This window comes from Rhodamnia argentea, chromosome 1, assembly GCF_020921035.1.
Source record: "Rhodamnia argentea isolate NSW1041297 chromosome 1, ASM2092103v1, whole genome shotgun sequence".
Taxonomy (NCBI): Eukaryota; Viridiplantae; Streptophyta; class Magnoliopsida; order Myrtales; family Myrtaceae; genus Rhodamnia; species Rhodamnia argentea.
This window is the reverse complement of record NC_063150.1, coordinates 42,856-70,283: the sequence shown is the minus strand read 5'-3', so window position 1 is coordinate 70,283 and position 27,428 is coordinate 42,856. Positions and strand designations below refer to the sequence as shown.

The 27,428-nt window shown below is 40.8% G+C and overlaps 3 protein-coding genes and 1 long non-coding RNA gene across 10 annotated transcripts; 1 reads left to right on the top strand and 3 right to left on the bottom strand.

The window, feature by feature from the left end:
- Positions 1-665: 665 nt before the first annotated feature.
- Positions 666-7,683, bottom strand: LOC115745290 (chaperone protein ClpD, chloroplastic). 2 transcript variants are annotated; one of them, XM_030680756.2, is made up of 12 exons: positions 6,636-7,683; positions 6,238-6,413; positions 5,912-6,141; positions 5,696-5,804; positions 5,482-5,612; positions 4,645-4,746; positions 4,281-4,562; positions 4,116-4,207; positions 3,718-4,012; positions 1,696-1,929; positions 1,300-1,530; positions 666-1,123 (listed from the first exon to the last, which is right to left on the bottom strand). In XM_030680756.2, exons 1-12 carry the CDS (start codon positions 7,349-7,351, stop codon positions 812-814), a joined length of 2,910 nt encoding a protein of 969 aa, XP_030536616.2. In that variant the 5' UTR covers positions 7,352-7,683; the 3' UTR covers positions 666-811. The 2 variants fall into 2 exon arrangements, with proteins under 2 accessions (XP_030536616.2, XP_030536618.2); XM_030680758.2 differs by having other exon boundaries at positions 4,116-4,204.
- Positions 7,684-9,915: 2,232 nt separating this feature from the next.
- Positions 9,916-23,941, top strand: LOC115745298 (serine/threonine-protein kinase rio2). 6 transcript variants are annotated; one of them, XR_004015906.2, is made up of 15 exons: positions 9,916-10,072; positions 10,942-11,034; positions 11,148-11,194; positions 11,278-11,348; positions 11,465-11,578; positions 11,723-11,898; positions 11,990-12,078; positions 13,907-14,024; positions 14,267-14,340; positions 14,431-14,478; positions 15,343-15,511; positions 17,160-17,270; positions 17,642-17,743; positions 18,291-18,550; positions 23,891-23,941. XR_004015906.2 is itself a non-coding variant. In XM_030680772.2 (15 exons), the coding sequence occupies exons 3-15, from the start codon at positions 10,951-10,953 to the stop codon at positions 18,471-18,473; spliced, it is 1,386 nt and encodes a 461-aa protein (XP_030536632.1). In that variant the 5' UTR covers positions 9,939-10,072; positions 10,597-10,746; positions 10,942-10,950; the 3' UTR covers positions 18,474-18,761. The 6 variants fall into 6 exon arrangements, 5 of the variants coding, with proteins under 5 accessions (XP_048127256.1, XP_030536631.1, XP_030536632.1 ...); XM_030680772.2 differs by lacking the exon at positions 23,891-23,941 and adding an exon at positions 10,597-10,746 and having other exon boundaries at positions 9,939-10,072; positions 18,291-18,761; XM_030680773.2 differs by lacking the exon at positions 23,891-23,941 and adding an exon at positions 10,673-10,746 and having other exon boundaries at positions 10,035-10,072; positions 18,291-18,761.
- On the bottom strand, positions 16,116-17,098 carry LOC125312668. The gene is made up of 2 exons (XR_007196755.1): positions 16,861-17,098; positions 16,116-16,341 (listed from the first exon to the last, which is right to left on the bottom strand). It is a non-coding gene; the product is annotated as an uncharacterized LOC125312668 (long non-coding RNA).
- On the bottom strand, positions 19,068-23,107 carry LOC115745296 (MLO-like protein 1). The gene is made up of 14 exons (XM_030680768.2): positions 22,848-23,107; positions 22,694-22,751; positions 22,389-22,609; positions 21,810-21,926; positions 21,638-21,698; positions 21,426-21,520; positions 20,961-21,035; positions 20,768-20,856; positions 20,583-20,632; positions 20,163-20,203; positions 19,842-20,051; positions 19,696-19,763; positions 19,546-19,606; positions 19,068-19,436 (listed from the first exon to the last, which is right to left on the bottom strand). Exons 1-14 carry the CDS (start codon positions 22,974-22,976, stop codon positions 19,197-19,199), a joined length of 1,515 nt encoding a protein of 504 aa, XP_030536628.1. The 5' UTR covers positions 22,977-23,107; the 3' UTR covers positions 19,068-19,196.
- Positions 23,942-27,428: the final 3,487 nt, after the last annotated feature.

Here is a 27,428-nt window from a genome sequence, read left to right as displayed (position 1 = left end):
AAAGTAAATGATGAAAATGCATTTGGTCAAAGCTTTTTTTGAAATAATAAGGGCATTCCAGGCCTATTCGGACTCTTATTTGAAAAAAATGAGGACATTTCGGATCCTTCTTTGAAATTTTCATTTACTTTTATGGGATTTACTTCACCATTCTATTATAAATTGTTAATTTTTTTTTTGTTATTTAGCACAATATCCGCAATAAATAGAAATGCGTGGTTTTAATTATATCACGTATTAGTGGAGGCCGTTTAGATGAAATTGTTTTTCTGTCTCTCACTCTCGTGGCCATCAAGTGGTCTCAAATATAAATGGTCAGGCGGTGCCTGACCAACTTCACCATTCCATTTCCACCTTAAAACTTGGGACATTACATTAGGCGAAGTTGTTCCATGGGCATATACAAGTACGTGCCTTTTATCAGAACGTTATGTTTGGAGCAAATTGTGTGGGCCTTTCGTTTCTTCTTCTTCTTCTTCTTCTTTTGGCTACTCATCAACTTAACTTCACCGTGGCAAAAGTAGCAATCACCAGTTTTCTGCAGAGTTATATGGATAAGCGGATGATGATGATGATGATGGGCAACCGATCTCACCTTAGCTGCTTTGCTAATTATATTAAGACATGGCTCATGGAAAACACAAACCCAGAGTCTATGCAATGCGTCCTCAAAAGATCCACTTATTTCAAAGAATGTGAATTGTCCCTGCTATCAAATATACAGTTGAAGAATTGCTCATATACAGTATACACAGTAATTTTACCAAAAAAAAAAAAATGGTATTAGACACTTTATCATGTAACGATTCATTTAAAACGGGGATGTTTTGTCGGACAAATGGATACTCCTATGCGATGCATTTGTGACAAACGGATTTCCAGAAGAGTCCACGTCGATCACGGCTGTGTCACCTGGCTTGTAACCTCCAGATAGGATAGCCTCGCTCAATAGGTTTTCAATCAACTGGGTTACCGCTCTCCTAAGGGGCCTCGCACCATAAACTTGGTCATACCCCTGTTGGCATACGAGGTCCATGATTGATTCAGACACTTCCAACCCAATACCCATCGACATCAGCCGCTTTCTCACGTCTCGCAACATTATGTTCAAAATTTCGAGCATCTGGAAGAGAGGCAATGAAATGGATTCATTTAAGTGCGGTACGAAGTAGATTTTACGTTGCAAGAAACCTAACATATTCTTTTGAAATATGTTGAGACATCAGCAAACGTTCGATGAGCATAGAATGCTATTGGAGGAACAGTGAGACTGGCAAATGTAAAGGTTAAACATCTAACCTGACTCTTCTCGAGGGCACGGAACACAACCACTTCATCCATCCTGTTGAGTAACTCTGGCCTGAAATATGCTTTCAGTTCTTCCATCACCAGTGCTTTCAATCCAGAGTATGATGTTGACTCATTTTCCGGACTCAAAAAACCGATAGTGCGCCCACCTTTTGCAATTGTACTAGAACCCACATTTGACGTCATTACAATTAATGCATTCTTAAATGAAACTCTTCGTCCCTGTGAATCACAAGAAGATAATTTGTTAGGAAAGAAACTTGTTGCTCATTTAACTTTATACCCTCACTGTAAGAATTATTGCACTATTCAGTCCCAATCTGAAGTCCAGAAGTTCATAAATCTCAAATGTCATCTACAACGAACAAATAGTTAGCAAGCACTAACCTCAGAATCTGTGAGGTGTCCGTCCTCAAACAATTGCAGAAGGATATTGAATATATCAGGATGTGCTTTTTCTATCTCATCGAGCAGCACTACTGTGAAAGGCTTTCTTCTGATAGCTTCTGTAAGAGTACCACCCTCTCCATATCCTACATAACCTGGAGGTGATCCAATCAATTTGCTCACAGTATGCCGCTCCATATACTCACTCATGTCCAATCTCAGCACAGCTGCTTCCTGATATAATAGACAAAAAGGCAAGAAGTGGATATATCAAGTGAAACCTCATCAACCATCATGAGCTGAGTCGGAAATAGAAGTTAAACACACTCTTCAACATATGAATACTTAAAAGAAAGGCTCTTCAGCCTCTCAACAGAAGGAACATATCATTCCTCCATTTTTCCGAACCCTGTGACACCCGGAAGATATACTTACCATAACAGCAATCACTACATACAACAAGGGCGATTTGCTAATAGTGTGTAGCAGGAATGTAATTATCGACAACATATGTTCACACTAATCGATATATAGATCAAGGTCATCAGCCAGGAACCATCTCACTACCAGTGGATTGTTCAAGGCATTGGTAGACTGATAAGCTAAATTAATGGAAAGAAAAAATCACTAGCTTAAGTAAAGATCCCCTATCCTACACGTTTGAGGCTTATAGCCACTGTATAGCGTATCATTCCTGACCACGAGTGCAATAGTGGTTTAAATATCATGACACTTTTACTTTTTATTTCGGCCAGTTTGTAAAATTTCACTGCACTAAGAAAAAATGAGAGACTAGTAAGTACTAAAGAATTGCGTAATTACCGATTATGCCTATACTCAATTCTGTGGAATTAGGCACCTGATGGGAAAGGATTCACACCAGAAACTGGGTAAGCATAATCAAGACAAAATATAACTGATTTGGACAGGTGAAGGTCAGTATTTTGGCATACTGCCCTGATAGGGATACTTCAAAGTCACACGAAATGTCCATTTAACTTTGGCCCTAACTGAACAACGGTGGTGCTAAGAAGGGAAGTTTCGTACAATCCTATTTTTCCATGTCTCATAACACTTCTTCAAATTATGCAGGCCCGAAAGAGACAAGACTTTTCCTCCACCTGTGGTATATCACGAATATCTACAGGGGATCTTCATGAAAAAACGAAGCTGGGATAATTGCAATGAACTTCCTAAAACTTCTAACAAAAATGCAATTAGGTTCCTACACTTAGCTTGAAAAGTGCAATCAAGTAGTCCGTCTAATTTGAGTGATGGAAAATGCTAACGTGGCTTTCTAAAATACTTTTCAAGGCCACGTAACGCTAATTTGGCGCCAAGTGGGTGCCACGTCATCACAATATCCTAAAAAATAAAAAACCAAAAAAAACCCACAAAAACAAATCAGAACGAGAGGTTGCAACAATGGCCCTTGTCGGTGTTGCTTGAATGCGGTGGCGCCACTGCCCCATGTTCCTCGGATGGCCAGCGACCATCGCCGCAAGCAGGCATGGGCTTGCACATGCTCTCACACAGTGGTGGTGCCACCGCTCGCCACCCCCGGAGCAAGGGCCACTGGCTGTCACCTGTGGCTAGCAAGGGTCGCTGGTGAATGTGGGGCAGCACTGTCGCCCATTACATTTAACTCATCTGCAGTGCTTTTACCTTTTTCTTTTTTTCCTTTTTTTATTTTTCCCTTTTCTTTGCACATGGGGCCCACTTGGTCCAATCAGTGCCACATGGCCCAAAAAATATTTAAAAAAGCAACATCGGCTTTTTTTGTCACTCAAATTGGACAGAACTAATAGAAGTATTTGATTGCACTTTTTGGCTAAGTTTTAGTGCACAAATTGAAAGTTTTAGGACTCAATTGCTTTTTCATTTCAAGTTTTAGGACATTAAAAGCACTTATCTTACATCATGATGAAGCTTCTCCAAGGAAAAGGCCGAAAAGATTAGATTTATGTTTCCCATTAGATATTAACAAGAGAGGTTCTCATAGAAACTAATGCATCAACTTACCGATCCAAAGTAGCATGCAGCCAGAGCTTTCGTTAATTCAGTCTTCCCAACTCCTGTGGGGCCACAAAAAAGCATTGCAGCAATAGGTCGGTCTGGATCCTTCAAACCAACCCTGGATCTCTTAATAGCTCGAGAGATGGCAGAAACAGCCTCATCTTGACCGACAACCCGCTTTCTGAGCTGCTCATCAAGACCCACCAATAGCAATCTTTCATCAGCAGTGAGCTTCTGAACCGGGATTCCTGACCAGAGCGATGCAACAGCTGCTATATCATCAGGTCCGACCAGTGTAGGCCTGCAAAAGATTACCTTGGAAATTGTCAATGAACATCAAGTTCAGTATGGGATGGGCACATTGCAATTGCTATTTATGTAAATATTAGGTACGGAAATCGTACTCATTATCATTCGACGTTGAAGGCAAAGCATAGTCTGAATCATCCATATTTGAAGAGCCATTTTCAACCTTCATTCTGCTCCCCTGCACCTGCTAATCTTACCTAATGAAATAAGAGCCATGAACTGATGAAGAAGCTGGATAGATACAGAAGCAGTGCCCTTACCACTTCATGCATAGCCTGAACAGTACGAATTTCTTGCCAGTAATCATCGGGTGACTTGGAGAGTATGCATGTCTGTTGTTCTTTTTTCCTTTTGAAGGCTTGGATATGAGCCCTACTCCCAGCCTCGTCAATGAGATCTATAGCTTTGTCAGGGAGGTATCGGTCAGGAATGTATCTTGCTGAGAGTTGCACAGCAGCATTTATTGCTTCCAAAGTAAATATGCATTTGTGGTGGGCTTCATATTTATTGCGTAAACCCAACAGAATCCTAACTGCATCCTCCTATGAATTTATCTCAACAAGTCAAATAACATCCTAAACACAATTGTCGGCTTCGTGAAGTAAACTTCTGTTAGATGGAAACCTGGCTTGGCTCATTAACAAGTACAGGTTGGAATCGCCTTGCCAATGCTTTATCTTGTTCAAAATGCATCCTGTATTCGTCCATAGTTGTTGATGCAATGCACTGTCGAAAAAAAAAAGGCATCTTCAATTGGCAAACTAAAGGGTACTTAATACACAAAACTTGGTTTTAAAGCTACTGCACCTAAAGCACACACCACAATGCAAACTAAGACCCAATAACGGGTCAATTGCAAGCAAAAAGCAGCAGACTGCCTTCGTTCTAATTGACATGGAATCAAAGTATATAGATATACTCAAGTTGGAATTTGGGTGAGATGATAGGGAGAGTGGCTTCAATCTTCATACTCTCAAAAGTGTGCTTTTAGATGGCAAAAATCTTACTTGACTTGGGGCTCATCTATTTACTGTTTCATCTTTATCTACTCCATTGGTTAGCATAAATCCTACAATTGTATTAATAGGAAATGTTTCAGGAAGTTTCATTTCAAATTCACCCGTGTCTTGTAAAGATCACTCAGCTATATATTGACTAAGGCCATAACAAAAGATAGGCTACTAAGGAGAATGCCAACGTATTCTACAAATAATTTGCTAGGATCAACCCGAATCTAACCATTGGGCTTAGTACTAATTCATTGATTAGACTGCAAATAAAGGGTAGCTGATTTCATCTCATGAGATTGGCAACAGGGAACAATGTAAAATCCATCCGAAGAGTTTTTAACTTTCTGGTGTAAAGACTTAGTTAACAACAGACGGATAAGCTATTGTCCCAAATTCAACATGGGTATGTAAGGAGTTTATGGCGGACACGGTTCACACAGGAAAGCATTACCTGTAAATCACCCCTTCCAAGTGAGGGTTTCAATAGGTTGGCAATGTCGAGACCAGATCCCTTATTTCCTTTACCAACAGTGCCAGATCCAATTATTGTGTGGACCTCGTCTATGAAAAGGATGATGTTTCCTGCAGGTGGCAATTTCAGAACTATGAGACACCAAAAGGATTAGTTGCTCAACTAAAGATAGCTTGCTCATAACTTCATTCACCTGATTTCAAAGTTTCTTTCAGTAAAGCAGTGATACGAGCCTCCAACTCGCCCCTCTCCTTTGCACCGGCAATCAATAAACCTATATCTAAGGACATTATGCGTTTGTTCTGTTCAAACGAGAGACCTCATCAAACTTGACATAAATAAGTTAGTCTAAAAATGTTCTCAAAGAGTTGATAGTTACATGTGATCATGCTTGTAAGCAGACACGCACCAGAAGAAAAGGCGGAACATCTGCATCAGCAATCTTAATTGCTAAGCCTTCAGCAATGGCTGTTTTCCCAACCCCAGCTTCGCCAAGAAGGATAGGGTTGTTCTTGGTTCTCCGACAAAGTATCTGAAGGATTCTCTTAACTTCAGCATTGCGGCCAATCACAGGATCAATGAGTCCCTTGCTAGCTCGAACAGTGAGGTCCACGCAGAATTGAGCAAGAGCACTTTTCTCTGGCAAAGAGCAACCAGATTTTTTTTTTTTAAGCTAAGCAGCCTAAGTCATTGATTTGCCGATATACAGAGAACATAAGCAAAAGAGTATGGTACCTCTGTTTTTGTCAGCGGATTTAAGGGCAGAAGCCTTTCCAGAAGAGGGCTTGTTAGGCATAACCTTAGAAGCTCCAGCAGTAGAAGCAGAAGATGGGACTCTGCCGTCTTTTGCGAGCTCCCCTTGAAGTCTTGACACTGCCGCATCAGCCAAATCATTAAGGTTTGCTCCCAATCTGCAAATGAAAGTATCACAAAAGCCCTCAACAACATAATGCGTTGCATCAGAAGCCCATTGTTCTTTGCATAATCAAATACTGCATCTACACTACCATGTCAGTACCCTCCGGCTATAACACATTGCACCATGCTCTAGCTGGGACGATCGACCGTAATGCAAATTCAGAGAAAAATAGAACGACCAGAGAGTCAACAACTCAGGAGAGGGAGAGGAGGACCTCTTGAGAACACGGGAGGCGCTGCCATCGTCAACAGTGAATAGTCCAATGGCGATGTGCTCGGGGGCGATAAAGTTGTGGCCCATCGTCCGCGAGTACTCGACCGCAGCCTCGAACACGCGCTTGGTGCTGATTGAGAAGGGGATGTGAGCAGGGGATGAAGAGTTGCTGCTGCTGCTGCTGCCGCCGCTGCCGCCTCTGCCGTTTTGGGGTTTGTCGGCGACAACATCATTGTCAATCACATCATCGTTCTGATGATGATTGTGCCAGATGTCGAGGACGGCCGCGCGGGTATCGTCGAGGGTGATGGCGGAGCCGAGAAAGCCAGGAGCTGAAGGGTGATTGCGATGGTGGCGGACGTGATCCTCGGCGATGAGGCCGAGCAAGAGGTGCTGGGTGAAGACCATGGGCTTGCCCATGGACTTGGCTTCTCGCTGAGAGAAGACGATGGCCTTGATGGCCCTCTCCGTGAACCTCTCGAACACCGCCGTTATATGAAGGAACCGGTGCTTCTTCTTCTTCGTCGCGATCCGCACCGGGGAAGATAGAGTTTTGGCGGCCCCAATCGAGCAATGGTGCTGCACGGAAGAAGCCCAGAAGCTGGAAACGGGCAATCGGATCGGAGGCATCCTGCTCCGGCGACAGGGAGAGGCGGAGGCGAAGGGCGAGTGGATGGAGAGGGGAGAGGAAGACGAGGTGGACACCTCCATCACCATGGGAGGGGGAAGAAATGGGTCAACTGTATCTTCCTTCTTGATGAATTTGAGGCGGTATTATTATTGTTGTTGTTGGGGGAGACTTGCGATGCTTCGCTGTTCCTGCTCCCTTAACCAGATTATTCCTTTAAAAGAATGAATTGGTGGGGAGAGAAGGAAGGGCGGAGGAGGAGGCGGACGAGAGAGGAGCAAGTAAAGAATTGAACACAGAAACGGAGAGTACAGAGTTCAATCAATAAGCAGAGGAGGAAAGCCAAGGAAACACGTCAAGGTGCAGAATGCAAATCCCCCACGCTTCTCCTTCTCCGTCTCCTCCTCCTCCTTTCCCTCGTGCCATTTCTGCCTTTTGGACTTACTTAACCCGAGTCAACTCCCACCCGGCAGACATCGGAGATATTTTTTAAGGAAAGTTTCGAATATCAAAAGTGGGTCTAAAAATTCTGACAAAAAAAAAAGAACGTTGTATGAAACAAAGTCTAAAGCGTCCGACTGGATGTCGAATGAAGGCCCGATCTTGCATGAGATCATGACAGGAAACAAACAGCCTTACTTCAAGCATGCGAGCTCAAATCATATTGATCAATGATCAGCCCTGTTTAAGATACCCACCGCTGTGGCAAGGCCAACTGATGAAAGCGAAGTGAAGCTCGTCACTTGTTCCATTACTGGTACTGCTTCGGAGAGCATAGCCTGTTGAGCAAAAGAGGAAATAGGTTCACTTAATAACATATTCAGGATCATATATGTATTATTATAGGCTTAAAGCAAGGAGGAGAATGGGCTGGTTCCATGAAGAAAGTGATAAACATCCATGGGAGATGAGGATGGCATCGGTAGCGGAGACAGAGGAGAAGGCGAGAACGAGAGCCTTGAGCCTTCGGGGCGTGTGCTGGCACAGCATTGGAGACAGATAAGGTAAAGATTGTACACCCGGCAGCAATGCTCAAGTGAATGTTGCTGGCACTTCTCCGTATCCGCCACGGTCATTGTCACCTATGTCTTCTTTGCTTTGTTCCACACCTTGTACCAACCATACATGTCCCTGGTAGCCGACCAGATGCTCCTAGCTCTCTCCTGTAAATCCTGCATATTAAAAAAAAAAAAATCCGTAATCAATTTCTCCTTATGTTTTAATTGAAGATGGGCTTTGCGCTCTCCACTTCTATATTTTCTTCATATATGTTTCCAACATGAAGATTGTGAACTAAAATCATGCATGAAAATCATCAAGTACGACAAATTAGAAAGTGCTTCCGATACTTACGCAAGGGCATCATCCTGCTCGGCAACCGCATTAGAGCACATGATGAGCATAATGCAAGGCGACGAGATGCAAATTTCCACGAGAAAGTCATTTTTTGAAGCCATCCATATGCATGTATACCATTATCAATCAATAAGAATCGGCTTTGTATATATCGACTCGTGAGATAGCATCAATCGCCGGTCTGGATGGGGAATGATATAATATGATGCTTATAAGCCCGTAGGACGTTACCTTGTCGACTTTTTCATTTTACTGTTATTGCATGCCCGGAAATAAGCGTAAAGTAAATAAAACATCAGAGCGAGAAAGAGATACTTTTGATTTGTTGAGGCGTAACTCGGTTTATGCACGGTAGAACGTGTGGGAAGGATGAGAATGTTTGGTTTAGCAAAAAGGAGAAGTGTTTAGGAGAGGCCATAGTTATGACGAGAAGTTTGGTGTGAGCAAGGAGAGGGAGACAGAGGCTCTGCATGATAACACTTCTCTGTTCCGAAAGTCATTACGGCAAGAAGTGAATTTTTTAGCTTCTGCTTTTTAGCAAAAGTAGTTTTTTCTATTTCTACTTCATAAGTTGATTTCGATAGAGAAATGCGTTTGATAACCGAAACAAATTTTTACTTCGACCGGGCGGGCGGCGGCGGCCGGCGCGACGACCGGCGGCGGCCGGCGACCGGCGGCGGGCGACCGCGGCGGCGACCGGCGGCGGCCGGCGACGGCGGCGGCGGCGGCAATGGCACCGGCGGCCGGCGGTGGTTGGCGTGATCAAAGAAGTAATTCTAAGGTAGAGAAGTAAAAAAAATTGCTTCTCAAAGTTGGCCAAAAATCTTGCCGGAAGTTAAAAATCTTGCCGGAAGTTAAAAATCTTGCCGGAAGTCAATTTTTTTACCAAACGGATTTCTACTTCGGCAAAGTTTTTACCAAACGGATTTCCCTGCCGGATTGACTTCCGGCAGAGAAATCCAAAAAAAGAAGTGTTATCATGCAGCACCTTAGAGTTGTTAAGAATGAAATAGACTTAGTGGAATGAAATCTGTCGACGGGGTCACGGCGTTCGTTGCGGCGTGAGTCAATTTAGACATGGTAGAGAACATTCTGAAACGCAGAAAAGAAAAGAGGACTTAATGAAAATTGTCCAAATTTCCCATTTTACCCTCACTTAATCAAGCGCACTTCCATTTTTACCCCTATGAAAACCCTATAAACGCTCCGTTCTTTTTCGCCCCTCTTCTCTTTTTGGCTCTGTCCTACTTCGCTTCCGCCCGCTCTCTCCTTCCCTCGCTCCCGCCTCTCTTCCCTCACGCCCGCTCTCGACGCCCAGAGTCTTGAGTTTCTAACACGCCGAGGCGGCCGAACCTAAATATATCCTCTCTCTCTCTCTCTCTCTCTCTCTCTGCCTGCGCAACTCCCCTATCACCACCCCCTCAACTCAGTGCCTCCACCCTCTCCCGTCGCCTGTTAGTTTCCGATTCTCTCTCTATCACGCTCTTTCTTTTATGTTTTTATTTCTAGAGATTTTGTTCATAAATTGGAGTTTGGGCTGCTGAACTTCGGGATTTTGTGTTTTTCTTCGTTGTCCTTTTGGTTTTCTTCGTGGACTGTGGATTGTTTGGTGTGGCGCCGGTGGCCTGTAAGGAAGGAGGCGATTCACGATTTTGCCGTTTGTTTCCACTACTTTATTGCTTTTGTCCTTATATGTCTGTTTAAGCAATTTTTTTTTTCCGGCTCAGCGATCGGTGACCATTGCTTTTGAGTCTATATGGTTATACCGTACTGATGAACATCCGCCTGAGTTTGGGCATAATATAATTCTCCTCAATGCTCTACTTCCCTTTGTTTGTTCATCGCCCGAAACTCGTTCTCCCTCAAACATAGATTCTCGTAGTGTTGATTTCATGATAGAGCAATCCTTAGCTAGCGAATCAATTTTTTTTTTTTTTAGAGGGTGTTAAGAAGCAGTCTAATTGCAGTTTTATGACAGGTGATGTTCTGTTGTAAACTATATGCTGTCAAAGAAAAGTAAACTGTCTTCAAGATTTAACTTTTTTGTGATCCAGTTCTACGCGATCTTTGTATGCGGAATACAAAGGAGATCTTGCCAACTTTGGCTACATGAGTTTAGTAGAATTCGGTAGATAAAGACCCCATTAATGGGGTTCCGCAATATTTCTTCTTCCTTGATATTCTCCAACTTGTTGCGGTTCTTGAAAAGAATTCATCATTAAGATGCAGTTTCAATTCCCTCCATAGATCCTATAGTCATTTCTCTAGCAACTCGATCTACTGCTAATGTGTCGATTTGATTGTTATTAATTTTCATATGTAGAAGGCAGCAATGAAGCTGGACGTGGATGCTTTGAGATATCTGTCCAAAGATGACTTTAGAGTTCTCACTGCTGTTGAGATGGGAATGAGAAATGTTAGTATTGAGAATGATGGACCTCACTTTTGCGGGTTTATACTTCTTTACCTATTCATTATAAGTTGATCATTCCATTACATGTCACCGATCTATACATTGTTTGTTTTCAGCATGAAATTGTCCCTTCCGAGCTTGTGGACCGTATTGCTTCTCTCAAGTATGCTCTCCAATCTCTTTTATCGTTGTTGCCAATATTGTTTTTCTCTATCATGGCATTTCAACTTCCAACATTTTTCTTAGGCATGGTGGTACATACAAAGTTTTGAAGAACTTGCTTAAGCACAAATTGGTACACCATGACTCTTCCAAATGTAAGTAGCCATATAAGAACTCTTCATACTCTCTCTCTCTCTCTCTCTCTCTCTCTCTCTCTCTCTCTCTCTCTCATTCCCTTTTTTTTCTAATTTCTCTTCTTTGCTGGACATAGATGATGGGTTTCGGCTCACCTACCTTGGTTACGATTTTCTTGCGATCAAGACCCTGGTTAATCGTGGAGTTTTTACAGCTGTTGGCCGTCAAATTGGGGTCGGAAAGGAGTCTGGTAACATTGTTTTCAACGTCTTTGCCTTCGTGTTTCAGATTCTGCTTTACGGAATTTTGATCACTAGGACTTGTACTACTTTAGGTTATGTATGATGAGAATGAGATCCTAATAATTTGCAATGATGGTTTATGTTGTTGCAAGATATCTTTGAGGTTGCCAATGAGGATGGTTCCATCCTTGTTATGAAGTTACACAGACTCGGTAGAACTTCTTTTAGGGCTGTTAAATCCAAGCGTGATTACTTGAGGCATCGAAGAAGTTATAATTGGCTCTATTTGTCAAGACTTGCTGCACTTAAAGAATTTGCGTTTATGAAGGTATATCCTTGCTTTTCTCAACATTCATTAGCTCTTCCTTTCGATATTGATGATAAGCACTGAACTGTGATGGAGTTGCTTCACTTTGTAGGCCTTGGAAGAGCATGGTTTTCCAGTCCCTAATGCTGTGGACTGTAATAGGCATTGTGTGGTTATGTCACTCATTCACGGATATCCACTGTAAGAACCCCTATTGTTTACGTTTTTTTATGCATTGTACTTGGGAAGGGATCACTTATGGATATAGTTACTCTTTCATATGTGATTCTTCAGTGTTCTATTCCTCAATTTAGATCTGGTTTCACCTTTTTACTGGATTCTCATTACCAAGAAATTTCTTTGGATATTATTTGGACACGATTAAGTCAGGTTCAGATGTCCTGTTTTTCAGTAAAATTTTTGGACATAATTAACCTCGAGAAATTATAGTTTACAGCTCCAAAGGAGCAACTTTTTCTGTACGAAGTTAGTCAATGAAGAAGTTCAAGTGACTCTTCAAATATGTTTTGACTTGTCAACTGCAAAGAGACATAATGACCTATTTCGTCACATACAAACAATACGGGTGGACCATAAAGTGGGGAAAGGAACAAGAAGACAATGAGCTTAGGCAATTGCAGGAACCGAACAACACTGAATTTGGTCATATCATTCAGCTTCGATTTGTTTTCAGTTGGAGGATGCTGTGAATGTGCATATCATTCAGTCACATCAAAACATAATCTGCACTTCTGATGATCCGACTGTTAATATATCTCCTTTGAATCATATTTATATGTTGAGGCTTCGTCCTTCAAAGTTGGACCAGGAAACATTCAGATAACGATGGAATGGTGCTGTCTTTAAAAAAAAGAAAGCATTTTTAGTGTTTTAGGAGAAACAACTGAGCTCACAGTTTTCACCCTGGTTTTCTTGCTACATATCTTCTTGCATTTGAACTTTTGAGATATCCTCATGCAAGTTTTTATTTTTTACCTTTCCGGGACAATACTTTTATTCTGTAACAGTTCGGAGGCATTGCACCTGCTTCCAGAATTTATTTAAGTTTGATATCATCAGGATTTGTAGAACTTCAAATATTATAAGTTGGCCATGCTTCTGTGAAGACTATCTAAGATTTTTGAAATTCAAAAGCAATTTCATGTTTGCAGAGAGTGCTATTTTGCTCTCTCATTAGCATGTCCAGGCCCCTTTTGTTGTATTTAACAAATGATTTCGACCATTTCCCTTGGGTGAAGAGTAGAGGACTTTCCTACCAAATTCTTTTTTTGAAATTCAAGATCATTTGGGCAGTCAACCATGAAATTTTGTATCTGTGAGAAAATTCTGGAAGAATAAGGAGAGGCTACCTCATTATTTAATTCTGCCTCTTTATGACACATGGGAAACCTACGTGTCATCACTTCCTTCTAGAGATTGTGCATTGGCTGTTGAGAAATTCTTTTGTGATGAGCTTCTAAGAAACCTTTGTTTCCTAATTATTGTTCTCCACAGCATCCTGAACATTTTGTGATAATTCTGAGGCTTCTCACTTACTTGAATGAATCTGGAGCTATCTGTAATATTATTTGGTAGCAAGTCTTAGGGCCAAGCTGCTCCCTTTGGATGTCCCCAAAATTTATAATTTAAGCAGCTAGAACTTATGGAGCAGGAAATTGAATGCCACCCCATCACAGATGCAAAAGAAAATTATAGTTCTATTTTGTTAAATGCGACACGGATTGGAATTTTTTTATGGCCACAGTTGCTAGTGTCAGGCTCTAGGGATTGGAAAATCTGAGTCAAGCTCCGTGAACGAGTATAATTTGTGTAGAGGCCCTTTTTTAACCGGAGAACAGGAGCAGATGGTTTCTCTGATTTCCTCTATTTCTGTGACTTGAGATTTTTTCTTGAGTTATCTGGAAAATAGAGAAGATCCCCCACTCTTCCCACTCCCAACCCCACCCCTTTGTTACGCGACTCCTGTCTAGGTTGGTGCTATCAATAATATAATATATTTCTTCTGCAGTGTGCAGGTACGCGAATTGCAAAGCCCAGAGGCGGTTTTTGAGAGGATTTTAGGTCTCCTTGTTCGCCTGGCAGAACATGGCCTCATTCACTGTGATTTCAATGAATTTAATATCATGGTAACTTCTAGTGCTTAATTATCATTGCTAGAGTTGCTAGGGGATACACAACCACCCAAAAGGATGCCATGACACAGACTTGCACATGCTAATACACAAAACTGTTATAGGAACGTTCTCCATAATGGTATAATAGATCTGTTTTGTATTTCTTTGGCTTCATGCTTATGAGTTATTAACACCTCTAATAACCGCAGTTCAATCTTCTCAACAATTTACATTATTTTCTACCATATTATTAGATTGATGAGGAGGAGAAAGTTACCATGATTGATTTTCCTCAAATGGTTTCGGTATCGCATCGCAATGCACAGATGTAAGTGATATTGCAAGCTTCAACTGCTCAGTACAAATTACATATTAGTCGCTCTTGTTTTTATTGCTAAATTTCTACTCTGTTTTTCAGGTACTTTGATCGCGATGTTGATTGTATATATAAATTCTTCAGTAAGAGGTGCGTCCAATTGTGAAAGTGGTTTTACTTTTTGACCTTTTAGATGATGCAAAAATACAAGATGATGACCTATTTATGGGCCATCCTTAGGTACTTTTATTTATGGGTCATCTTTAGGTACTTTCTGCAATCTTGACTGATGAATGGGTTAGCATTCTTCATTTTGTTTGCCATCGCTCCGTCCATTTTCCTAGGTTTGTGATGGAAGTATGTTGACTATATACTGTAATACTCACTGAGGAAATTAGTTTTGTGAAACCTAAGAAAATCCACTACTTTCAAGTGCTTTGATGAAAAAGTAAGCCGTTTTTGTCGGAGTCTTTTATTGGGAAAGAAAGTTGATTTCTTGTCTTCAAAGGCTCTGGCATTCTGTCTCTTCCTCTATTGTTGAAAAATGAAATGTATCATTGGAGTGAAGTAAATATTTTGCCATACTAGGAGGCAAGTTACCTACAAATGTTCCCAATACAATATGCACTATTTGTGTGTCCACTTCTTTTCCTATTGATGGAAATTTTATCCTCGCGTTCATCGCTCTTTCCTCTTGATGAGAATGTCCTTGGATTACTTATGCTCTCTTTTTTATTTTGCTGTTGGGCACAATACTTCTGAACCAAAGGGTTCACAATAAAACGGGTTGTCTGAATTGAACATTGTTCATATGAATGAGACATAGGTTTGGTCTTGTGAAAATTCTTTCGTCTGGTATTATGTTATTTGGATAACTTGATGTTCGCGCTTTCAAACTTGTATGGCTCTATAGACGCTTTTTGTTATTATGGGTGAGCTGGTGCATTTTATGACACGTTTTCAGTTGTTCCGAACAATCATGCATCAGTTTTCTTTGTGACAACCTACCACCAGGTTTAATCTCTCTCTTGAAGAGCAGATTGATAATCCTGATAATTCAGAGGAAGATTCGGAAGGGAGCAGTAGACCTTGTCTTTCTTCAATAAGCAAATCTGTTGGTTTTCTGGACAAAGAACTTGCTGCTAGTGGGTTTACTAGAAAAGAGCAAGATGATATGGACAAGGTATATTATATAATCTTTTATGACTCACTTTTAGGGGTGGATGGTTTGCAAATCGTAGATACTGTGTTATCCAACGGCTTAATATGGTGTTAGACCTAGTGGCTTACCATAATTGACTATTCTGGTTCATGATTGGACCACTTAGGGGCGTGCCCATTTAGTCTTCCATCTGGGGATTTGTAACTGGATAACATAAGTCTAGTTCCTGTCATTGGGGAATTCAACCTGCACCATGTTTCTTACCCTGATGCAAAACTTTCTAACATTTTTGATTGATTTTGTTTAGATCTTCAAATGCTTGGCCTATCAATCTAAATCAACACCAATAAGCCTGACACACTAATTAAAGATATGCTAATCTGCTTGTCTTTTCTATTTTCAAGGCCCAATGTAGGTTAGTGTCTAGGTGGTAAAAGCTTTGGGCATGCAACTGTAAAAGTCTCTTGAAAAATATTCTATCCTCTTCAACTCTCTCGTCTTATTCCCTCCACCAATTTTATTCTTTGTAGTTCTTGGCTTCTGTCTGCTTCTTTTCTCATGATTGACTTCACGGTTTTGCATCTGAAAGCCAAAATAATATCTTGCCAATTTCCAGCATTCTGTTTCCTGGCTTTGCATGTTTGGTCCTTGTGTGGAAGTGGAAGTACTATGACTAGTATTTTACTTTCCATTTTCTGTTTTCTCAGAAACATGTGATTGGAAAGGAAAATTCTCTTAAGGGGATGTATATGCTTTTACTTCATTAAAGTTGTAAAATGGAATTTTCTTTTTCCTTCCGAAGATCTGGGTTTCGTTAGAATGAATAAATACTGGAAACACCAAAACGTCATCTATGTTGCACCGACACGGGACACCGGACATGACACGACACGACACGCCGACACGTTTATAAAAAAACAGAAAATTCCGACACGACACGTTTTATATTAAATATATATTTTTATATATACGTTATAAATTATTATTTTGCTGAAGTCACAAATAAATAAATAATTAAAAAAAGCCCTAGTATGAAATATGTAGCTGGGACACTTTTTTTTTTATAGTTTCATGGCCAAGAACTATGTCTGTCTGTGCACATGTCTAGTTCCTTGTCCCACATTGGCAATGTAATAGAGAAAGGAAGGGAAAGCCTCTTATAAATGGGAGCTCAGTTGCAGAAAGCAACCCATCTTGGTTTGATGGGCCATTAGGAATGCCTAGCGTGTCCATGGGCCAAAGGCTCATGGGGACTTGGGCAGATGATGATTTTGAAGTGTAAAATTTTTGTGAATTGATGTTGGAAGCGTGTCCCGGCGTGTCCGACACGGGAAATTTGTCTTTGGGGGCGTGTCCGTGTAACATAGAACGTCATTTTCAGCTTTAAACTACGTTTTCTGATTCAAACATGATGTCCATTGTTTTTGTTGGAAAATAATTTCCTGTGTGTTTCCAAATGTGTTTTTGAAGCTGCTGCATACTGAAATGAAAATGAAAGTAGAATAAACAATTTTTCTGGAACCAATTACATCTTGCCCTAGAGAAATTAGTGCAGCTAGTTGAAACATTAATCGAAAGGTCATCCTAGTTTATTGTTGATTGAATATTGCAAGTGTGCGTTGTCCATGATGTGATATTTACCATCTCTTACTGGTTTCCTTCGATATAGTTTGTTGAAGAAGGGAAGGACAACGATATATGTTCTGATGAGGAAGAAAATAGTGCTGGAATGGATGAAACTATCGTGAGAGATGTTGACTCTTTGCATCTGCTGGATCAGGTACTTGTCTCGGAACAGTAGCTGTGATAGGCCCGAAAATCGATATTTGCTAAAACTTTGTGAAACCTATAACATCAGGACATGAGATTTCCACTTTTTACTGGGAGCAATGTTGTTCGCTGTGCTTTACTTTCAAAAACTGAGCAGATCTATTAATAGACTATTGGAGCACTTGAGTGACTTTTCAGCTGATAAGATGAAGTCATGTTTTATATATTCGTGTATGAGAATTTCCCGGTTTGTATCCTGGATAGTTAACTGGAGGATGCAGTATTAACTTTCTGGCAAGTCAGCTGAGATCCATCTTAAAATTTATTTTAAAGCCTGGCTCACTCAGTATTATATCCTAATCTTGCTATTTGTATGACCAGCAAGTGCACCTTATAAAAGGTGATGAGGAGAAAAATGAAGAAAACAGACAGAGCTGTGAAGGACAACTCAGCGAACCTTGTGGTGAGGTACACTACAATGAGGTAAAATATTTGTAGTGAATAGGCATTAGGTCTGGTTTTCGCTCACTAGCTGTGTCGTCTTGGATGGTGCATGACAGCACTCTTAAAAATCCAACATAATCATGAAGGTCGAGTAATATGAATCACATTGAAGACATTCTTGCTTGCAGATATCTCAAAGTTCGATCTGCCTTTGTTGTCTTCTATAATGCTCAGGCTCATTTTGATAGTTTTGGGCTTGAGGTCTTTGAATTTAGCAGCTCCGAATCGGGTTGAGCAATAATTTTTTTTGCACATAGAAAAAATAATTATTCGGAAATTTGCTTCCCAAAATTTATGTCAAGAAAATACATGCAATTTTAACTTTGAGTAATTGGGTAGCTATTGACTGTTTTTGGGAGGAGATATTGAACTGGCATTGTGTGTTCTAATTGTTGTGTTTGCTGCTTTTTCGTATGTGTTTGTCAGAAAAGCGAGTTATTTTTCCTGAGAAGTTTTTTCATGGTCATCAATTATTGCTCTTTCTTGTTGACTTCAGTAATGAGAGTTTCTTTTCCACTCGGTGCAGGATGAAAGTGAAGAGAATGGGAATGACGCTGAGTTGGTAAAGCGCCTGAACAAGCAGAGACGGCGAGCAATTGCTGCTGTACATAGAGGAGGGAAGACTCTTGCTTCTAGAAATTCGTACAAGGACAAAGGTGGAAGGTCATCTCACAATTCCAAAATTCAAAAGCAATTAAGCTCCTGGTAGTGCACAAGGAAGAATGCAGCAGCATTTTGGGGCTGAGGAAAGTGAGTTTAGGACTTTGTATGATAGCATATTTCGCTGTATCGGAGGTATATAGGTGGCTGTTTTGCTGCAGAATATGTATAATAGTCAGTTACCTTCACGATGCTTATGTCTGAGCTGTTGTCTCCAACCGCTTTCTTGATTAATGAGGAAAGTTTAATTTAATGGGTAATGGTTGTTGAGTTATGCGCTACTATTTGTTATTGAAACCCTTTTTAGTGGTAATGTTAGCAAAACGTGTTGGTTGTTCAGCTCCCCTATGGCAGCCAAAATAGTCTTGGGCTGGAGTTGTCTGAAGTATTGAATCAAGATATATTGATCTTTTATCTCCTTTTTTATTTGTATTCTATTTTTCTGAATAAAGAAATATGTCAGCTAGTTTTTATTTTTTCTGAGTTTAATGTCTTAGTACATAAAGCAACCTATTACATGATATAGTTGATCGACACCGAAAAAATTGCACAGCTTACCGTTGGCTCATTGCCTGGAAGTCGGATTTTGAGTTTTAGTCTAAATATGGCGAACACCCTGGCAGAATGGGAAATCTCAGACATGATGAGCCCGAAGGGTAATCTTTATTGACTATTGATTGGTGTCTGGTTATGTAATATAATCTACAGCGGGCCGAGTTTCTAATTTAAGAAGTCCAAAGCTGATGAGACGTAGAAATTGGAAGGGAATGTTTCAGATGGGTTGCTGCATCTCTTTAGGTCCCTGGATTGAAGGCACATGTTGGATGTCAGCTTCTTTTGTTGGCTCGTCATGGGACTGGGAAGTCTCTTTGGGGTCCACTGGGTGGGTGGTCGATCCTGTTCCAGTCGCCGCCATTCTCACAATCTTGTTTGTTTTTGCATGCTTGGCCCAGCCGGCGAGCCCCTCGTGTATGTGTTCCTCAAATATAGCCCTCTTGAATGTGCTTCCCATCTTCAACGACCAAAGTGCAAACGCAAGAAGCATGCCGTCAGTTTCAATATCATGTTGCAGTAAAATAGTCAAGAACCACGTGAGAACGATGTGCCTAAAGATTGGTCACCTGGGTAACTATAGCATAGAGTGGCAAGGTGCTGTAGCTGCACATGAATTGAACCAACACCCTGACAACATTGCACGTAGCCATTCAGATACATCATGTGATTCTGATAAGGAGAAATCAGCATATGAGCAGAAGGAAGAAGGCTTTTACCCTATCACAAGTCTGGGGATTATGAAACCGACTTGTCCCATTATGCATGAGTCAAAACTATATTGAACCTGCCAGGTTTTTCTTTCCAGTAAGTACTCCTATGCTCTTATTTTCTTTTGGCAATTCAGCTATATTTCTCCGCTTACCCAGATGAAGAAGAAGAACGCGAGCTCAAAAGCATTTTGGAAGAGGATTATGTGAATGAGCAGCAGGACAAGGCGAGGTCTATGAAACCAGAAATGATCATCAGAAGGTTGGACCACCAAGTCCCCTTCCACGGCTACATGCTTCTCCGCCACCTCTTGCGCTAGTTGATTTATCACGTGCTCCAGCTTTGTTCCAACAGCGAATAAGAGCTAGAAAAGGAAATAGAAGAATCCATAATCTCAAACCCAGTATGACTCATTTCTCAAGAGATGTACAATATGGCTTAAGCACGCACAATGTCAGGACACGGTTCTACTCACCAAAAAGGGAACGAACGATATCCAGAAGTACGAATGCCAGCCTGCACAATTGATTGCAACCCCTCATCAGTTACAGTTAAATCCCTTTTCTGGGATTAGGATTGACCTTCAAGAGTTACTTTAGGGGTTTTGATGGGAATTATATTGCGGGTAACTTGATATTGACAGCTCTTGACTGACATACTCAGATGCATCAAGAAAGCTGTTATAAGGTCCATGACATAGCAAAATGCCCAGGTGTTTCTCTGGGAAGGACCATTGAGCTCCGTGCAAATTCCATCTCAATATGAGGACAGGAATCACCGTGCCAAAACCATGCCTAAATTTGTCTTCGGCTATGTTTCTGAGGTAGAAACTACAGTAATGAAAAGTAAACCCCCTTGTGTTCATGATGGATGTTTGATTAATTTGGTTTCTCACCATGAACATTGAGCAATAAGAACACCACCACAAATATCCAAAGGTACCAACTGCAATTATAGAAGGAGATAATAAGTATCAACTGGAGTGATGCTTTAACAGTTTGTGGAACCAACAGAAATGTAAAACCAAATGTTCCCGAGGAAATAGAGACAGATAAAAGTAAATAAAAGTCCGCATGTTACCTTATTCCAACAACTTTCTTAAAATCAGCTTCAAGAGCGCGGATCATATACTTATGAAAGTTAAATTTCGGATTTCCCCTGCAGTGAGTCTTAAATGATGGCTCTAAATCAACATAAAGTATGGAAAACAAATAGCCTAGAATTAACAAAGATACATCAAGTAAAACGGATAAGTCAAGACCAATCTGCTTACCATTATAAAACCGAGGCGCATTGTTGTATAATCATCCTTGGTCACAGAAGCATAAAATTGCTTGAAGAATGATTGCTGTGAGAGTACATGATGAAAGTCACAGATAAGTTAGAGGTTTACTAATGAATGACCCAGGACTTCGTAATTGTCAATCTACTCAATAAATAGGGTGTTATAATGGAAGTGGAGCACAATCATCCCTCGTGTAAAGGTAATGCAGACATTCTCATTCATGGGGATTACTGGGACTACCCCATGCAATTGCAATTCAAGAAAGACAGTTATTATATGAGAGAAACTTCCCTGACATATTTTGCTAAAAGATGCTTTAAAATGTCAAAAAGCATTCGGTTATTTGTGTTTTGTCTTTGAGGAAACTATACAGCTCATGTTGCTACTGCTTGTATCAAATGCTAACTCATCCATAAACGAGCAAGCACTAGCCTATAAGGGTTCATGACTTACCAACCAACCAAGAAAGGTTAAGTTTTTACCGATACCCAAAAAGCGACCCCTGATAAAAGCATGATCTTGGACTTGTGTAAACTTTGTTCGCAGAACTACATTTAAAAAAACAACAGTGAGAAAAAGATTAGGCAAAGGAAATGACAGGTAGAAGATGAAATAAGTGATGCATTCCATATCACTGTAAGCGAACTCAGTCATCAAAACATTACCCTCTACCGAATCATATTCTTTCTTTTGTATGGCATCCTCCCAGTTCTTCCACTGGCGTATCTACAGAAATTACAAGGAAAGGTGATGAAAGACCCAGTTGGAGGAGGCATAGCCATATGGGGCCAAAATTTCTCAAAGATTGATAGGAGCAATGATAAATGGGTATGACACCTTTATGCCGGCAAACAGAATTGTGAGTGCGCACATCGTCACGTGCACGATGGCTAGCACAAAGATAAAGATATGTAGATGGTGGAGTGCTGTGGCAGATAACAATGGGACCTTCCCCTGCAATGTCAATTAAAGGCACAATGGTTAGAATTCCTCCAATGAGTTCTGGCATGGTAATGATAGAGGGAGTTGACAATTGTGTTGGCAAAATCTTGTCCGTGATGCTCAACACTATTATTGATGTTTGTTCTAGATAATGCAATTAAGGCAGCACTTCCACATTTCTCATGAATTTTGAACTTCAAACGGTTTAGAACACTTGCAGAATGCAGAGAAGAACCAGCAAGTTGTGCGGCTTTTTTCAAACATTGGAGTCCGGTTCAGGTACAACTAGTGGCTTGAGCCTGATCATAATTTGGAATTATGGATCTCGGATGGTCCTGATCCTGAACATGGCTACAGGAGTGAAGCTAAGCTAGACACAAGATATAATGTCATTCTACTATGGTAGTCTGATGGGAAGAGACAGGACCCGGTAGAGAAGAAGCAACAAAATTGACATCAGGAGTACGAGAAGACCTCTTTAGAACAGTGATCAGTGGTGGCAGAGGCTTCGGCGAGAAGTCGGCGTGTATTCCCAGAAGTGAAGGAGGTCTGGAAGTGGTTAGTAGTAGTACTAGTATCATCTTCTTTTTTGCAGGGAAGCCACTTGCCAGACGAGTGCTGGGATATACAAATCGTGTTAATCCTACTTTGGCAAACTGTGAGGAGTAGTGATATAAACCCCAGAAGCATCAACTCTGCACCATCACAAACGCAACTATCATCCACAGTTTATAGCAAGACTAGCTAGCCAGTGCCCCTTCCGTATAAACATAACAAACCTTCTTTGATCTTTAGCAAGGCTTCAAAGAGAGGCATCTGTTTCTTTTTCTTCAGATACTGTGTGCCAGAGCAATAAGAGTCATCGAAAATCAAATCAAAGGGAGTGATCAGCAAAAGCAACCACTCGTAACTGGAAAATGATTGAGCGCATGCCTTGCCAGTGTAGTGAAGGAGGCGCTCAACAGCAAGGGATACAGCAACTATCACACTGCACACCACCGCCACCACCCACGTCGGTGTGTACTCCAAATTCGTCTCCTCTCCGCCACCGCCACCCGCCATCTCTGTCTCTGTCTCTGTCTCTCTCGTCTGTTCTGATATCTATCTCTGCCACTAACTATCGATTCATGTCCACCGCTGACACCACCAGAGAGTCCTGAGGAAGAAAAGAGAGCAGAAGCGAATTGCTTCAAGCAATTATGGGATTAGATTTTGATTTTGGAGCGGTGGAGCGGGTCGGGAAAGGTGACTTTGATCTGTCCTTGTCTCACGAAAGTCTTCGGAGCACTATTAAGTAAAGCGATGCAGCGTATATATTGTACTAAAATACTATGCTTAAAACCGCGTATACAATGCACAACCAGTCATATGTTATTGTCTTCACTTTCACATTCTTGGTTCGTATTGTTGGTTTCTCATGACAAGATATCTCCAGTGGAGTGGAACCTTCTGCTTCCTTGAACGGTCGACAGAATAATATCGGATATTAAATTGAGCAACCGTCTTGACGGATTACACAACCAATGTTTTTCAACCTTTTCAAGCAGGGGGAGTCATTCGACCGGACACCAACCCCCCCCAAAAAAAAAAAAAAAAACAAAACGAAGGACGAGTGGGGACTTTTATATTCGTTGTCCGGTTCATGCCATCTCATTCTGCGGCCATCCGCGAAAGAGTTTTCTCATCCCCATTCATTGTCTATCTAATTTGGCAGCTCATGCATCATGACTTTCCTTTGGTAATCATGGGGGGTACAAAGAAAAATCTTCAATTACGGCACCCAAGTTTGACAAATGTTGTTTCTATACAAGCCGGCATTTTGAAGTATTCTCAATTTCCCTTGAGCTACTCCACACGAGTCGTTAGATGATATAGGTCTCACATCTAGCGGGTGTATGTAGAAGGCCAATATAAGAAATTCTTGATTAGCTATACAGTCAATGTTGGATAATAGACCTTGAGGAACCACCCATGAGAGGAAAATGGAAGGATAAGGAGGAAGAAAAATTATATGTAACAGGAGGAAGAGAGAGAAAAAACACAGATGGAGAAGAAACAGTCTGCGACTCCACTATTGACAAATTTGTGTCTACCATTGTAATTTTTTTGGGCAAATTCCAAATAAAGGCTCAAAACGGAGTTTGCTTTAAATAAGAGCCTAAATCCATTTCGGGCCTAAAGTGTCCTAATTATTGACAAATTTTTCGTTCCTCAGGGAAATGAAGGAGAAGCTATGATCACGAAAACTGATTCAAAGCCTGGTAACCCTAAATTTGAAACCCATAATGACATGTAAAAGCTAGCTTTCACATCATAGAAGGACGTCCCTCCATTCAAAACGCTAGTGAGTCTGAATTATAGAGATATCGATAAAATGAGAACGGAACGGGTGAGAGTTAGGCTCTTCATTTGATCTGCCAAGTGCATTCCATCATAGGACTCAGAGCATTCACAAAGAATTAGGACTACCAAGATATTTCAAGTTTCTGTATTTATGTTTGCTGCTGAGCTGTAGTTCTTGGTCCTAGTGTAAAAGAATAATTGGTCCTTCAATTGCACCTGGGAACAGGCTCTTTTGTAGCTTTGTTTTGCCTTGAATTTTTTGGCCTTCTCAAATACCTATTCACTCCACTAAAGAAAACAACATATTTCACTGTCATCATACTTTATTTTTGCTTTGCTAATTCACTTGCTACATTTTTTCCTTGTAAGTAAACTTAAATTTGTTAAACTTTGAGTCAATCTGTATTTGTGGCAACGGCTTGAGGTACTACTGGAAACTGTCATCGAAAACAATTCTCGACATATAGCATCTGCACAATTTCTCAACTTGTAGTTTTTGACCGCAATTTAGAACCTTTCTAATGGACATACGCTTGTCTCCGTTGTCCAATTTTTGTTAGGAAAGAGCTGATCCAATTACACGTAAGTAGCTTCTTTTATAGAAAATGATTGCCTAAACTTTTTATAGGAAGTTGCACGAATTGAACTTGGTAATCCATTACAGAGAGAAGAAAGCGACCACCACGGTTGGACTTCACGAAAAATCTCTCGAGCCGTTTACTAGTGTATGTACTTTCTATTGTCTGACCAAATTGGGGGTTGCACATTTTGTCATTGATCTATTTTTATGCTAGATTGCAATATTTTCTTTTCACCATTTTTCTTGGTTTGGCCAATCACCGCCTCTCAAAATTTTAAGTGATTTAGTAAGTGATTTACTTCTAATTTCAGGTTGATAATTTAGACAAAGACGGTATGTTTTGTCTTTCCAAGTCCCTTTTGTCTCAAGATCAAACAGACTAATAAAAAATTATCCTATTGATTTCAGCGCAGATAAAGAAGCAGCTTGGACTGATGTAGATGATCCAATTTATAGCATGCAGCGGCCATACAAAATACACAAGTGCATGCATAAAGAGGAAATGGCAAGCACGTTGATAGGGTATGACCTTATTCATAGGGTTTCCTAACTTGTATAGCATGCAGTAAGATCATTCAGCAAATTGTACAAAATAATTACTTTTATATCAAAAAAGGGCTGACTTACATCTTTTTAAAACATGACAAGAAATACATTGGGAGGAAAATCAATGGAAAATCTCTACACCCGAGTATTAGATTAGCACCATCTTCGAGCTCCAACTTCACCTTTATCACCTATAGGCTGTAGCAGCTAGTACCTAGTAACTGGAAAGAGAGTAACAACGAGGGAATGAGCCGAAACTCAACAAGTAAAATATCTAACCAAAAAAACTAAACTATCCTATTCACCATTCATTTAAGCGAAATCCAGTAGGCAATGATGAAACCACAATGAAGCACACGAGTAAAGTCTATGGTTAGTCAAAATCCCGTTAGAATCAACTATCGAAGGTCTCCAAAGTGCACAATTCCCTTAGGACTCTCGTCCCAACCGTCCTTACCCAAACTCCCATGTTCAATCCACTCCGTTCCAGTGATAATCTTAACGATCAGTCCTCAGATCCTCACTACCCAGAGCTAAGGGGTCAGGATTTAGCCACTAGCTTCAGCACCGGAGCCACCAGTTCCAAGGAACACTCCTAATAATCCACGGCCAATTCCATGTATGATTCCACTCCTAAAATTCCACCCGTTCAATTACATTCAAGGCGATCAATCCACGAATTCAAGCTACCCACGACTCGAGGAAGCTAATTCTAGCGACGAATCGTTCAAACGAAAGTGATTTCCCTTCCATGCAAATAGAACTTCCCCACATCTAACCCATTCCAAAACAGGACAAATCACCCAAAATAAACAGCTATCGGATAGGCTAATAGTTGGGATAGAGATAGTACTTGCTTTGGGAATGCATACGAAGAAAACGGAGCTCGAATCATCAACTAAACGAGCTCAAACCGAGTTCTTCTCCTCCTTGCACTCGCGACCAGCACCGAACTGGGAAGAGGGAGGAACAGGTATCAAGTGGGGCTGAGCAAAAGCTTGAAACCTCGAGGATTCACCATTGGCGGGCCAAGAAGTCGCCGGCTCTAGTTCGAGAGCAAGAGGGCTCAAGCGACCACGACAAAGAAAGATAGGAAGAAGAGAGAGGAATGTTTGGTTTGGGGGGGGCGGGGTTGCGCAAGCGGTGGAGCATGTGGTTTAATTCTATGCAAAGCGAAGATCTGTTCATGAGAGAGAGGGAGGTGAGAAATGAGAGGGGGAGGAGAGAGAGACTATATATAGGGGAAAAAAGAGTAGGTCGATTTAGGGGGTCACGCGGTTCAATCCTGAACCGAGTCCGATGCGATTAATTCCTTTGTGATCCAAAATAATCGTCACTCCAAAATTTCTAACGAATTAACATTGTTACGCCCGTTGACAAGCTAAAGTCCAATAACCCATTGCGCAACTAATTAAAATCCACAGTTCATAACCACCTTTAGGCTAAGTCCGAATTAACTAATCCGTTTAACATTCCAACAGGCGAAAATTTAAGCTGTCACAATATTAGTCATCTGGTGGTTTATGGAGGTTTAGGAGAAGCAAGTTAAAGTATAATATTTAAGAAAAACGGCGAGAATTCATGGAAGATGTCGGGATGGAAATCATTTTTGTCTATTCTAAGTTTTTTATGTGAATATGCCTACGCATTAAATCCTCTACTTGTCCATATGAGTTGCTTCACACTCTACATTTATAGTTTAGAGAATCATGTTGTATTTGAAGCAAATCACATGAGCACATTGATTGAAGTGCAAAGGTAAGGAGTCCAAGGACGGTTAAAAAGTTAAAGCGAAAGGAGACGCATCCTCAATGTCATTGTATTTAGTTTCCCTTTGCTTGCTTTGCTTTTCTTTTATTTTGTTTCCAACTATAAGGAGGATAGAGTTCCAATTTCTTTTGAATGCAAGTTAGTGTTGCGTCTGCCCTTTGCTTGTTTTCCTTTTTAGATTCAAAGTAGATAAGAAGTAGGGAAAAAGTCCTTTCCCTGAAAGATATTTCCCTTTTTTTGCCTTTTAAAATGGATGTAGATTGTGGTTCTTGTTA

Coding starts and splice junctions, on each gene's coding strand:
- LOC115745290 (XM_030680756.2), bottom strand. CDS start 7,351: ATGGTGATGGAGGTGTCCACCTCGTCTTCCTCTCCCCTCTCCATCCAC. Junction 6,414..6,635: donor GCCTCCCGTGTTCTCAAGAG/GTCCTCCTCTCC, acceptor TTTCATTTGCAG/ATTGGGAGCAAACCTTAATG. Junction 5,805..5,911: donor ATGTTCCGCCTTTTCTTCTG/GTGCGTGTCTGC, acceptor TCGTTTGAACAG/AACAAACGCATAATGTCCTT.
- LOC115745298 (XM_030680771.2), top strand. CDS start 10,951: ATGAAGCTGGACGTGGATGCTTTGAGATATCTGTCCAAAGATGACTTT. Junction 11,579..11,722: donor TGGGGTCGGAAAGGAGTCTG/GTAACATTGTTT, acceptor TGTTGTTGCAAG/ATATCTTTGAGGTTGCCAAT. Junction 17,744..18,290: donor GTGAGGTACACTACAATGAG/GTAAAATATTTG, acceptor CACTCGGTGCAG/GATGAAAGTGAAGAGAATGG.
- LOC115745296 (XM_030680768.2), bottom strand. CDS start 22,976: ATGGCGGGTGGCGGTGGCGGAGAGGAGACGAATTTGGAGTACACACCG. Junction 20,857..20,960: donor TGCGCCTCGGTTTTATAATG/GTAAGCAGATTG, acceptor CCATCATTTAAG/ACTCACTGCAGGGGAAATCC. Junction 20,633..20,767: donor AAGAAAGTTGTTGGAATAAG/GTAACATGCGGA, acceptor CTATAATTGCAG/TTGGTACCTTTGGATATTTG.